Raw genomic sequence first — 13936 nt, 5'->3', positions numbered from 1 at the left:
ATATATCCTAATATAATTAAGATTCACAATTGACATGATAACCAACTCAACTGCAATAAAAATCCCAATAGGACCAGGACAAACCATTGTTTGATGCAACCTTAGTAGATGCCACCTTAGTAGTTTGATGGTTGAGGTGTCTCCTTCATGTCAAAACAATAACCTACCCTCCTTCCACAACAAGCCCACAAAAGAGATGAAACCATTCAACTTGCATTATTGGAAGGTCATTAATTGAGTGTACCCTAGACTCCACTTAAACAATGGAATTTTAGGACAGCAGTTGGACCACAAGGTGCTGACAATGCGAAAACCCTTTAATTTACAATAACTCGATTGTTCCAAACGAGTGCAAGATTGATGATTCTGATATTTGATAAGATGAGAGAAAGATTTTTTTTTTTTTTGTGTATCATAACATTTATAATGGACTTGTATATATGAAGCCAAACTTCAAAAGTACATCTCTTCTGTGCCAAAACATTTCTTTAGCATAATAATCACCGTTAGTTCCATAAATTAATGAGTACTAGCGTAATAAGCATGGATTTCTAAAAATCTCTAATTGACTAAAGAGCTCTTATATTAATAATTTGACAAACAATATTGCTGAATAATATATTTTTATTCGGTCCTTCTTATCAAAAGCACAAGAATTTTGTCAAAACAGAAGCTTGTAGTCAATATTATATGAGCAATATATTATTTTTCTGAGTTTCATTTCTATAAAAGAATATAATGGCTATGTTACTGTTGTTGTACCACTTGTTGCCAATATATAGAAAAGTCCCTTTACTCTATAATTTTAAGTAAAGGTCCCTCTTTCAAAATGCCCCGCACCATGGTCAAACACTGGATTACTTACAACTAGAAACGGCTGCATTGCTAAATGAACGGCCCAGATCAAGTGGCAATATCTGGGACAGGACAGTATCTACATGGGGTATTCCCTCCCAAGCACCGCCCCCTAACTCAAGCGAAGCATCTAAAACCTTACAGTGGGCCCCACTCCGCTTTTTTTTTTAAACTCCGCTTCACATGCTCGCCACCGCCGTCCATAAAAGTTTAAGAAGCCGAACCACGTGCTCCCCCCCCCCCCCGCGGGGACATCAAATTTACCCCAAATCTAACCCCAGTAAGACAAAGGCAGTTGGTCCCTTTTGTCTTTATAGGCTCGTTCCAGCCGCACTAAACTGTCCCGGAGGAATACCTGCACTCAACTGGATAGGATAACCGCATCAGCTGACCGCTCTCCGTTCAGAAAATTGTCGGTGACGGTGAAAACAGTGCGCATGGGAAGCGGAGTCCGGTCCCCGTTCATCTTTCATGGAGCCAACTTTTGATAAGGCCGTTAATTCACAATAACGGAGCCCCTCCAAAATTTTTACGATGCTTATGGCATTTTTTGGTTTTCATTTCTCATCAAGTTTACTTATTTTTAGGTGATTTAGAGATTTAAATCTAGAAACATAATTTTATTTATAAAATAAATAAAGGAACAAGAGGTCTCCAAAGTTGTTGCATAACAGCTGTTATCTCAAACGTTGCGTGGTGGAGTCCGATCACCTCCCATGCTTCTTGGACTAAAAGACACCCCTTCCTCCTCTGTTTCCCTTCTCCTCTTGGAGCCCCTCCCTCTATATAGATTCCAAGCTTTGTGTACCAACCTATTCCACCCTCGGGTAAGAAGGCATTATAGTATTTATATGGTGGTGCTGGGAGGTATTCTCTTCTTATATTGCCCCTAAAGGCCTCACCTTTCTCTCTATTCTCCTTCTGTTTCTCTCTGAAGGCCTCTGGGAGATGGGTGGAGCTCTTCTGCGGCTCCTGGGCTTCTGCTTCTGGGCATTTCTATGGCTCTCCAGCTTCGTCGCAGTGGACGCTGTTGGGGCTTCTCCGCCTGCTGGGGCCAGCAAGGGGACCGCCGTCGTCGATGGGACAACTGCCATTGCGGTCACTGACGATGACTTCGTTTGCGCTACGCTGGATTGGTGGCCGCCGGAGAAGTGTGATTACGGGACTTGTAGCTGGGGCCTCGCATCCGTGCTCAATCTGGTAAAAAGTTTGGTTTTTTTGGCTTAGTGCTGATATATTTTGCAATGTGGAGCTCGTCAAAATCTGAACTTTTATTCATATGGATTTTCTCAGAATTGTTTTTTTTTTTTTGTGTGTGTGTGGGGGGGGGGGGGGGGGGGTTCAGTTTGGTAGCAATGCTCAATTTGGTCAAAAGTTCGGATGTTTGCTCTGTATTGTGTTATAATTTGTAATGTGGAGCTTGTCAAAAACTGAACTTTTTCTTTTTTGGTCGAATTTGGCAATTGTTTGTGTTGTTTCTAGATTTTTTTTTCTTAGCATTGTCTATGTAAAAATTTATATTTTTGTCAGTATTTGGCAATGGTTTTCTATGATTTGGAGCTTAATTAAAATGAAGAATTTATATTTTTGCCTCTATTTGGAGAGTTTTTTTTGTCTATGTGTTGTTTCCAGATTGTTTCCCTTTTTTCATTTCGAGTGAAAACTATTTGTAGTTTTCATTAATATGCTAATTTTATTTGTTTCACTCTTCTTGATATCATAGGTTTGTTGAATGGAAATTGAAAATGAGGATCCAGTACTTCTGATAAAGTTCACTCCATCATCATTTATATTTCCTCATAATGTCTAAATCCTGTGAGGTCCCATTTTACATTTTGAAGATGGTTTCCTTGACATGGTTTCTGATATTAGTAGTAGTATATAGTCTTAAGAAAAAAACGATCTTCTTCTTCTTCTTCCTCTATAATTCCCTTCTATAATTCAATTGTTTATTTGGTGTGTTCATTTGTCCATCTCATGTTAGTGTGTGTGATCCAGACTTTTTTTTTTTCAAAACAAATATTACTTTCTGAATGTGAAGGTAAAATGATTGAAAATGGTGATTGACACAGGTGTTTCATTTTTTCCTTCCTGTAGAATCTTTCCAACAAGATTTTATTGAATGCTGTTAAAGGTAAGTGCTTTCCTAGTATTTTATTTTAAAAAATTAATCTATGCCTATGCTTTTAATATCAAATGGCCAATCTAGTTTTTTTTTTCCTCTGAACTAATTTTTGTGACTGTTGCTGGAAATTGGACCCGGGGGCCGCCGCGAAGCCGGGGAAGGAGGGGCTCCGCCGCAGGGACGGTGGGCGACCGCGCGCCGGCTGCTGACGTCCTTCGGAAGGGGTGGAGCTCCGCCTCAGAAGCGGTGGTCGACGGTGCGCCGGCGGGGTGGTGTCCTCCTGGGGGGCGCAGGTCCTGCAAGAAAACCGGTGGCCGGGCTCCCCGGCGCCGGCCCTCCGATGCTTAAGTCAGAGGGGGCAGATATGTGGAGAGAGCGGGGGAGAGAGTATGTGGAGAAGACAGTGTCAATATGGGGATAAGGTGAAGGAGATTGATGTCATCAATGGTGTTTGTGCTGTTTACTTCTATCTTCTCTCCTCTTTTTCGGTCCCTCTTTCGGGGTTTTCCGGTCCTTCCGTCCCCCTTCTCTTTCCCCCCAGGTTCCCTTTTATAGTGGAATTTTGTGTTACCTGGGAGGTGACGGGAAATTTGTCCCTTTCCGTCATAATTGGGCACGATTTGGCCCATTAATGGCGTAGTGGAGAACGGGACCGAATCAGACCGGAACCAGGAAGTTGTCACGGTCGATCGGACCCGTTGGAGTGGTTGAACCGTCAGCCGTAGTGGGCCTGGGGTTCGTGGATGGTAAGTGCATTTATTACTGAATAAACCGGCGGTCAGGAAGAGCCATATGCTCTGATGGTTCAGTGATCCGGAGATCGTCTTGAGCCGTGTTCATTAAATGACTGAGTGCATCGGAGACTTGAGGAGGTCTCGTGCATTAATGACATGTCGTGCCAAATACCCACGAAGATCTTATGCCTTGATGGCTTGGAGATGGGGCAGGTTGAACATTTGGTTGAGGCGTGGGCTCGGCAGGGGTGCCGAGCCGAGCTGGTCGCCCAATAGGGCGCCCTGTGGCGGGGTCGGCGCCCTTTGGGCGAGCACCTTCTAGCCGAGCGCCTCTATTTGGCGCTGTCTCTGGTCGGCGCTTTCTAGTTCGAGCGCTTCTCTGGTCGGCGTCCTCTGGTCGGCTCTTCTAGCCGAGCAGCTTTACTTGGTTATTTTGGTTGGGCGCCTCTTCTTGGCGCTCTCTCTGGTCGGCGCTCCTTAATCGAGCGCCTTCTGGTCGGTGCCCTTTGGCCGAGCGCCTTTTCGGTCGGCGCTCTTTAGTCGAGCGCCTCCGTGGCGGTATGACTTGGGGTTTTTTCCCCAACACTACCCCCCGACTTCCGAGTTCCAGTTGGCTACCAGCTGGAGCGCGGGAAGTAGCTTTGGTTGGGTCATTTCGGTTTCCAAAAATTTTAATTTACTGCGCATTTTGAATTATCGGAAGCTTCGAGGTGCCTTTAATAGGCGGCGTCTCTTGTTTTCCGAAAAGTCTCATTATTGGGACACTTTTTGCGAAGCGTCCTCGCGTCGTGGGCTCATGATGGGGCCGCACGATCTTCGATTGCGGACGCCTTTCCGCACGATCCGATGGGGCGCTTCGGCGTTCGAAGCGCTGGCCCTAATTAAATGCGTCGTTCTGTCTTTTAGACCGACACGCGTCGCCATCCAAACAGGATACAGCGTCTCTCGCTGATCCGGGCCGTTGGGGAGGTCTATTTAAACTCTCCCCCGGCCTTCTGTCCTCTTTCTATTGCTTCCTGCTTCCAGCTTTTCTTTCTTCTAGTCTTCCTCAGACCGAAGTTCCTTTTCTCCGGCATCTTCCCCAGGTTGTCCTTTTTTTCTTTTTTAATCCCTTTCTTCCTCTACAATGGGTTCTCTCCCCAGTGAAGTCGTATCCACCATGAGCACCCTGGAGGTCGAAATGACCGAAGAGTGGTTTTTCCCTCTTCAGGGGTTCCGTTTGGAACCCGCCAGGCGAAGGGATCGGGTAATCGATCCTCCGGTAGGCCGGATTGGAGTGCACCTGGAGTCACTCTGGGTCGACCTCCGATTTCCTCTTCACAGCTTCGTGAATGAGCTGCTAACCGTATGCCGGTTGGTTCCGGCGCAGCTCACTCCGAATGCCTGGAGGACAGTGATGGGCTTCCTGTCACTGTGTTTACTGCAGGGGATTCCGACCTCTGTTAACGTTTTCCGACGACTTTTTATTTTTAAGTCGAATCCGGGAGACGGAGAGTGGCTTTACATCGCCCTTCAGGCGGGTTGGCCACTCTTTCATGGTGCCCCCTCGTCCATTCATGGCTGGAAGGAGAAGTTCTTCTTCCTTGGCTCTGAACGGTCCTGGGGGTTTGACCCCAGGTGGGGGCCAGCCCAGCTTAAGTCCATCAACAGGCCTCCCCAGCTTTCTCCGCGTGAGCAGGAGACCCTCGATACCATCCGCAGCCTTGGGGACGGGATTTTGCTGAACGGCCTTATTAGTGAGGACGCTCTGGTGAACGTGGGCCTGAGCTCGGCACGTCCTCAGGGTAAGGATAGTTAAACAGCTTTTTATTTCCTTGTTGTTCTATTGTTCTAATTTTGTTCATCTTTGCAGACATCGCAAAGATGGTGACGAAAAGCGAAGTCCTCTACGCCCGCTTCCAGAAGAGGGCAGCCGAGCTCTCGGGCGAGCCTACCGAGCCGAGGAAGAAGCAAAAGGTCTCGGCGACCTCGACTCCCTCGGCGGCAGCAGTGGCCGAGGCGGGTCCTTCCCGCCCCGCGCATCCCGAGGCGGGCCCTTCTCGCCCCGCTTACTCCGGGGCGGGTCCTTCTCAGCCCGCGCGCCCCGAAGCTGGTCAGAGGGAGGGCGCGGATTCCGGGGGCTCGGGCTCCAGGGCAGCCTCGGTGGTGCCCCCATGCCCGGCGCCCGTGCAAAGTCCTGGTCGGCGGGACGCTTCAGTCGCCGACCAGGGGAGGAGTTCCGCGGGTCCCGGGCTTGCACGCCCCGCCATAGTTGTGCGGCGGTCAGATCGGCCGCTCGTCCGACCCCAGCCCCCTAGCTCCGAGCCGGAGAGCAGTCAGGGAGCCTCGGGGTCGGTTCTACCTAGGCCAGCCGATGCTGGCCTTCCGGGTCCATCAAGCTCGGAGGAATGGGTGCCCTTTGCGCCCACCTGGTCGGTGTTCGAGGGCGATTCAGCCCTCGAGAGCCCTCGAGTAGCGCGCGAAGTATTTCGGCTCGCGCTGCTCCCGGCCGACCGGGCCATGATGCAGTCCATGAGCTATAATGCTTTCATGGACTTCACCCGCTGCAACGCCGTCCGGATAAGTAAAATTTTCCTCCTGTGTAATTTGTATAGATTTTTTTTCCTAGTGGCGCCTTATGTTTTTTTTTCGCCTCTTTTACAGCATTTGCACGAGACGGAAATGCTGACGCACCTAGTCCAAGAATATCGGGAGAAGGCCCGGAGGTGCCAGCGCGGGTTTGACGAGGCCCAGGCGAGGTACTTAGCCACCGAGGCGAAGTACCAAGCCGCCGAGGCCGAGCGTCAGGTGCTCCAGAAAAAAGTTGGAGCATCCGAGGAGGGAGTCCGAGCTCTTACCGCAGAGCTCGAGGAAGAGAAGGGCGCGCACGCGTTGGCGAGGTCCGAGCTGCGCGCCGCAGAAAGTCGCCTGGCGAAGGCCGAGCAGGCGCTGGCCTCCCGCGGGCAGGAGGTGGAGAGTGCCCGCGCTCGCCACTTAGAGCTCGAGCGGGGGCTAAGGAACCTCAAGCGGAAGGCCACCTATCATGAGGCCCGGGAGCTCGAGGCTCGAGAGCAGGCCCAGAACGCGGCGAGGCTCTTCCGCGAGTCGGAGGAGTTTCGCGACCTCCTAGAAGAGGAGGGCGTGAATGGGCTGATCCAAGGCTTCCGGGATTTCCGCAACCAACTGCGGCGGCTCCTCCCGAATTTTGACGTGAACCTGCTCCAATCGGGAGCAGGGGTCGAGAGGCCGGCTGCGGAGGCAGAAACTCCGGGGACCGAGGCGGCCGTAGCCGTCCCCAAAGTGACCGAGGTCGCCTCCGAGGCTACTCCTATCGCTGCCGAGGCCACCGAAGAGGTCCCGGCTGCTGAGCCAACCACTCCTGGCACTGCCGAAGCCGAAGTGGTCGAGCTCGAATCTTAGTGTAATTTTTGCTTTATTTGGTTTAAGTCGGGATGGCCCCCCATACTTGTAAGGGCCAAACCCGAATTTTTGTACTTTGCCTACGGGCCTTTTGAAATGAATATACTTTTTTGGAAACTTGTCTATTGTAGTCCAAGTTTCTCTGCTCGGGTCCGTTTTAGGTTCCGAGGATATGGGCTCTAGGGCCTCAGCTTTTACCCGCCACAGGGTTTTAGGTTTGGCTTGCCGAGCTCCGCTGCTCGGTCCTTCGACCACCGGCATAACGCTTATGCTAAGAGGAATTTGGGCTCGGAGAGTCTTTCCGAGCTTAGTCCAGGATTCGACCGAGCCCTAAGGCGGTCTCTAGGACTTAAAATTTTAGCGAAGTTAGTGAACTTTGGGTCCGAGCCTCGAGTTATCGGGGCGGACCGAATTTTTTCCCAACAATTGGGTTGAATACTTGTCAGCTCGTGACAAGGATTCACCATAGTATAATAGTTTGGTGTCGTGAGCATTCTTTCGCCGAGGCGATTGAAAATGCTCTTCTGCTCGGAGTCCATTCTTTGAGGACGTCAGCAGAGATCCGAGGACAATAGATAACGTAAAAACATTAATGTAGAAGCACAAATGGGTACCTTGTACCGTGTGCGTCCATGCGCCGAGGCGACTGAAGACGCTCCTCTGCTCGGAGTCCGTTCCTCGAGGACGTCGGCAGAGAGAAATCCAAGAATGAAATAATGTAAAGACATTAAGTAAATGGGTACCTGGTACCAAGTGCGTCCCTGCGCCGAGGCGACTGAAGACGCTCCTCTGCTCGGAGTCCGTTCCTCGAGGACGTCGGCAGAGAGAAATCCAAGAATGAAATAATGTAAAGACATTAAGTAAATGGGTACCTGGTACCAAGTGCGTCCCTGCGCCGAGGCGACTGAAGACGCTCCTCTGCTCGGAGTCCGTTCCTCGAGGACGTCGGCAGAGAGAAATCCAAGAATGAAATAATGTAAAGACATTAAGTAAATGGGTACCTGGTACCAAGTGCGTCCCTGCGCCGAGGCGACTGAAGACGCTCCTCTGCTCGGAGTCCGTTCCTCGAGGACGTCGGCAGAGAGAAATCCAAGAATGAAATAATGTAAAGACATTAAGTAAATGGGTACCTGGTACCAAGTGCGTCCCTGCGCCGAGGCGACTGAAGACGCTCCTCTGCTCGGAGTCCGTTCATCGAGGACGTCGGCAGAGAGAAATCCAAGAATGAAATAATGTAAAGACATTAAGTAAATGGGTACCTGGTACCAAGTGCGTCCCTGCGCCGAGGCGACTGAAGACGCTCCTCTGCTCGGAGTCCGTTCCTCGAGGACGTTGGCAGAGAGAAATCCAAGAATGAAATAATGTAAAGACATTAAGTAAATGGGTACCTGGTACCAAGTGTGTCCCTGCGCCGAGGCGACTGAAGACGCTCCTCTGCTCGGAGTCCCTTCCTCTAGCGCCAACTGTTGCTGGAAATTGGACCCGAGGGCCGCCGCGAAGCCGGGGAAGGAGGGGCTCCGCCGCAGGGACGGTGGGCGACCGCGCGCCGACTGCTGACGTCCTCCGGAAGGGGTGGAGCTCCGCCTCAGAAGCGGTGGTCGACGGTGCGCCGGCGAGGTGGTGTCCTCCTGGGGGGCGCAGGTCCTGCAAGAAAATCGGTGGCCGGGCTCCCCGGCGCCGGCCCTCCGATGCTTAAGTCAGAGGGGGCAGATATGTGGAGAGAGCGGGGGAGAGAGTATGTGGAGAAGACAGTGTCAATATGTGGATAAGGTGAAGGAGATTGATGTCATCAATGGTGTCTGTGCTGTTTACTTCTATCTTCTCTCCACTTTTTCGGTCCCTCTTTCGGGGTTTTCCGGTCCTTCCGTCCCCCTTCTCTTTCCCCCCAGGTTCCCTTTTATAGTGGGATTTTGTGTTACCTGGGAGGTGACGGGGAATTTGTCCCTTTCCGTCATAATTGGGCACGATTTGGCCCATTAATGGCGTAGTGGAGAACGGGACCGAATCAGACCGGAACCAGGAAGTTGTCACGGTCGATCGGACCCGTTGGAGTGGTTGAACCGTCAGCCGTAGTGGGCCTGGGGTTCGTGGATGGTAAGTGCATTTATTACTGAATGAACCGGCGGTCAGGAAGAGCCATACGCTCTGATGGTTCAGTGATCCGGAGATCGTCTTGAGCCGTGTTCATTAAATGACTGAGTGCATCGGACACTTGAGGAGGTCTCATGCATTAATGACATGTCGTGCCGAATACCCGCGAAGATCTTATGCCTTGATGGCTTGGAGATGGCGGCAGGTTGAACATTTGGTTGAGGCGTCGGCTCGGCAGGGGTGCCGAGCCGAGCTGGTCGCCCAATAGGGCGCCCTGTGGCGGGGTCGGCGCCCTTTGGGCGAGCACCTTCTAGCCGAGCGCCTCTATTTGGCGCTGTCTCTGGTCGGCGCTTTCTAGTTCGAGCGTTTCTCTGGTCGGCGTCCTCTGGTCGGCTCTTCTAGCCGAGCAGCTTTACTTGGTTATTTTGGTTGGGCGCCTCTTCTTGGCGCTCTCTCTGGTCGGCGCTCCTAAGTCGAGCGCCTTCTGGTCGGTGCCCTTTGGCCGAGCGCCTTTCCGGTCGGCGCTCTTTAGTCGAGCGCCTCCGTGGCGGTATGACTTGGGGTTTTTCCCCCAACAGTGACCTTTCAGAATTTTCTCCATTGAAACTCCGCATTGGGGGCTCCTTGCAAGATAAGGTCATATATGGCGTGGATCCTCAACAGCCATGTACTCCTTTTGTTAAGAAAAAATCTGAGATGTTTGGTTTTTCTCAAGGCTGCCTACCCATGCATAGATGGGATGAACTCAATGGTTTCTTCAAAAAAGCCGGGTACTTTGATTATTTAAACTTCCTATAAATGCCTCATGGACTAGTTTTTCCCTTGATCCCACTAGAAAAATTCTGTTAGGATAGTATGCTTTCATAATGAATGCTTTCGTGGTAGGCGTATCCTGCATTTCTCATTGCTCTCTTCATAAATTTTGTCTAATCCGATGCATTCTTGCTTCAGAGCTGTAATCATTTTTGGGCTGAATGCCCTTAATGGAAGGGTTCATTTGCCGGGTGGTTCTTTAGGAGGACCCTGGAACTCCACCAATGCTGCATCTTTTATTCACTACACTGTCAATAAGGGTTACACTATCCATGGTTGGGAGCTTGGTAAGAGTCATGTCCCATTTAGATTCCTCACTTCATAAAGATTTTGCTCAATAGAGATAGTACTGAAGTTAGAATAAACAATGACAAAAGATTAACAAACAGCTGATCTAATTCAATGGGATGTTAAAAATCTTTTATATTTAATTTACATCGATTTCTGTTAAGATAAGGATGCGTATGAATTTTTGCTTCTAACTAATATCATCCGGATGCACAACCAAAACCGGTTTCAGCCTGGGGAAGAGATGGTGATCTCCAAGCTATGGATCACTGCCGCGTGTCGTCTCCGAGACGAGGGATGAGAAGGAATCTTTTTTAGTCCCTGTATCCGTTTATGCGATATAAGTATTTCAGTTGGATGCTTGCCCACGCTGGGCCCTTTCTTGACCCCTTAGAAAAAGAAATGGGACCCACCCACAAGTTTTACCTATTTTTGACTATTTTTTATATCCAGTAATGCTAGGAATGAGAGCTTAGTACTAAAGTAGGGTGACATTTCGGCTAAGATCCATGGGCTCATCTCATAGGCAAATATATATATATATATATATATAGACTAATGGAACAGCAGATTGAGTGGCTTCATATGTGATCAACTATTTTAAAAATATTTTGCAGATGAAAGAGATCTATCTAGTACACTCCAAAATTTATTATTTTTTAATTTTTTTACTGTATAATATATCCATACACCATAATATATATATATATTATTGTAATAAGTTTAGTAATAGAGGAGGGAGGGACATTTTAGTAATAGGATTAGGCATCCGGCCCCGCATTTAATCGACGCTCACGCGTTTTGAACCTGAGCCACTTCGGTGAAATCTTAGCCCCATTCCAACTGTGCTATCATCTTAGGGCTCGTTTGGTTCGCGGGAAGTATTTTCCCTCCTAGGAATATAATTCCTGGAAATCAGATTCCTAGGAAGAGGATACCTAGGAAAGTACTTTTGGCATGTTTGGTTAATTATGGGAAAGTGACAAATTTCCAAAGTGCTTATGTTTGGTTGACCATCCACTTTCTTAGGAAAGTTATGTATAATTCCTATTATGCCCTTAATAAAAAATAGGTTTTTAATGCCTCTTTAATGCTTCTTTAATTCTGAAGGGTCTTTTTGGAAAAAAAATAAAAAAGGAGTGATTCTCACCTCATGGGAAAGTAACTTTCCCATGTTTCTCATGGGAAAGACTTTCCCATGAAATGTGGGAATCATATTCCCATGGGAATACAACTTTTCTATCTCTCTCCTTTGAAAATAGGTTCTTTTTGGAAAAAAATAAAAAAGGAGTGATTCCCACCTCATGGGAAAGTAACTTTCCCATGTTTCTCATGGGAAAGACTTTCCTATGAAATGTGGGAATCATATTCCCATGGAAATACAATTTTCCTATCTCTCTCCTTTGAAAACTCCAACCAAACAAGAGGCATTTCATTACTTTTCCGTTGACCACACTTTCCCCCCTCCTTTTCCTGCGAACCGAACGAGCCCTTAATCATAAATAATATTTTCTGGCTAGTTTTGTTGGGTGATGTTATGGATTATATCACGTACAGATAGACAGCCATTTCTGATAATATATCACATAACTGGATTATTATTACTTTCTAAAAAGGCATGTGAAGCAATTACAGCACACATGGATCATTATTCATGAGGACAAGTGCATATTTCGAATCTTGAACTCATGGAGTCTGGTAAAGGTTTCCTGCAGGGGGGTTGCAGTCGGCCACGCATTCCGCTCGCGTATTATAACAACGTGACCCGCGTCCATGGGCTGGGCAGCAGTAGCAGGGACGCCCAGAAATGCAAACGTCAATATAGCACGGCTCTGGGCCTTGACCTATCCAAAAGACGTTCAAGGTTAGAAACTATATTAGCCTAGTTTGGCCATAATTTAAAATTGACGATCAAATATTATGATACAAAGATTTAAAACTAGTAAAGAAATACAAGTTGCAAGAATAGGATTTAGCTTTTTCTACACCAAAAAAATCATAACTGTGTTTTTAATGAATGAATACTGGTTAAGGTACTATTTTCTTTCAGTGTTGCCAGTCTTCTTCATCTTTTCTCACGAAAAGAGATAGACACTGTTGGGGGAAAACCCAAGTCATGCCATCTCAGAAGCGCCCGACCAGAGAGGCGCCCGACCAAAGAGCGCCGACCAGAGAGGCGCCCGACCAAAGAGCGCCGACCAGAAGCAATCCCGCCACAGGACACTCCGCTAGGCGACCAGCTCGGCTCGGCACCCGTGCCAGGCCCATGCCTTAGCCGAATACCCAATTTCCGTCTAACCCTTTAAAGGATCTGACAACTAAATACATGACTCCACTACAACCTGCCACCATCCCTAAGCCATCAAGGCACGAGATCTCCGCAGGTATTCGGCACGGCCTATCATCAATGCATGAGACCCCCTCAGGCCTCTGATGCACTCAGTCATTAAATGAACACGGCTCAAGATTATCTCCGGATCACTGAACCATCAAAGCGTATGGCTCTTCCTGACCGCCGGTTCACTCAGCAATTAATGCACTTACCATCCACGAACCCCAGGCCCACCACGGCCGGCGGTTCAACCACCCCAATGGGTCCGATCAACCGCGACAACTCCCTGACTCCGGTCTGATCCAGCCTTATTCTCCACTACGCCATTAATGAGCAAAATCGTGCCTAATTATCACAAAAGAGGACAAATCCCCCTGTCACCTCCCAGGTAACATAATATCTTCTTATAAAAGGGAACCTGGAGGAAGGAGGGAAGGGACGACACAGAACGGACACAAATATACACAAAAAAGAACAAACATTCCTCCTCCTTTACTCCCTCCACATATTAGCCTCCTCTGACTTAAGCTTCGGAGGGCCGGCGCCGGAAAGCCCGGCCACCGGCTTTTTTGTAGGACTCTCCGGGAGGACGCCACCAGTCGACGCACCGTCATCCACCGTCCCGGCAGCGGAGCTCCTCCCCTCTTGGTTCGCGGCAGCCCTCGGGTCCAATTTCCAGCAACAGACATAGATAGCGGAAGAGAGGGAGGAAGGCAAACGAACAGAGTAACCTAATACTTACATTGATTCTGAGCAAAGAGTCCTGCAAGGACGAAGAAAACCAAAGCCAAACGCATGGTCTTCATGGCGAACGTACCCAAGGGAATTGAAGAAGATAATCACAAGGCTACCTTTACACTATCAAACGGGAGGTAACACCGAGGCTTTTAAAAGCCATTATGGAAATTATTTTGGGTGGGAGTTACTAAATATATTTTCTTTAAAAAGGTTGCTATATATCGATGCCGAATGGAATTGGAAGACAATTATAAGGCTGCTTTTTTTGGCCAATCAAACAAGGACTTTTAAACCATATGGAAACTAAATATCTTCTCTTTAGTTATGGTGACAAAATCTTTCATGGTGGGAATCAGTATATATATATATATATTCTTTAAAAAGGTTGTGACAGATACATATAATGAATCGAATTAAACAAGGCAATCAATCACAAGGCTGTCATTTCCCATAAAACAAGAGACAGGCCGTCCAAGGTGTAGGTAAGGTGTAGGTCCAAGGTGGAGATAAGGATGCGTATGAATTTTTGCTTCTAACTAATATCATCCGGATGCACAACCA

General features: G+C 48.4%; 1 protein-coding gene across 4 annotated transcripts in view; it reads left to right on the top strand.

The window, feature by feature from the left end:
* The window catches only part of LOC120104597 (uncharacterized), a 76420-nt gene that overhangs the window by 23667 nt on the left and 38817 nt on the right, over positions 1 to 13936 (top strand). For 2 of the 4 annotated variants that reach the window (XM_088706287.2, XM_088706286.2), the window contains exons 11-14: positions 1793 to 2055; positions 2953 to 2989; positions 9794 to 9974; positions 10156 to 10304. In XM_088706287.2, coding sequence (XP_088562413.1) covers positions 1793 to 2055; positions 2953 to 2989; positions 9794 to 9974; positions 10156 to 10304 — 630 coding nt within the window. Of the gene's footprint in view, positions 1 to 1792; positions 2056 to 2952; positions 2990 to 3132; positions 7948 to 9793; positions 9975 to 10155; positions 10305 to 12009; positions 13572 to 13936 lie in introns of those variants that run through there. The other 2 variants (XM_088706289.2, XM_088706292.2) reach the window with 2 other exon arrangements.

This window comes from Phoenix dactylifera, chromosome 11 (assembly GCF_051530095.1).
Source record: "Phoenix dactylifera cultivar Ajwa chromosome 11, Ajwa_hap1_PhDact_Kaust_v1.1, whole genome shotgun sequence".
Lineage (NCBI taxonomy): Eukaryota > Viridiplantae > Streptophyta > Magnoliopsida > Arecales > Arecaceae > Phoenix > Phoenix dactylifera.
Note: the sequence above shows the minus strand (reverse complement) of the source record. Positions and strands in the feature narration are given on the sequence as shown.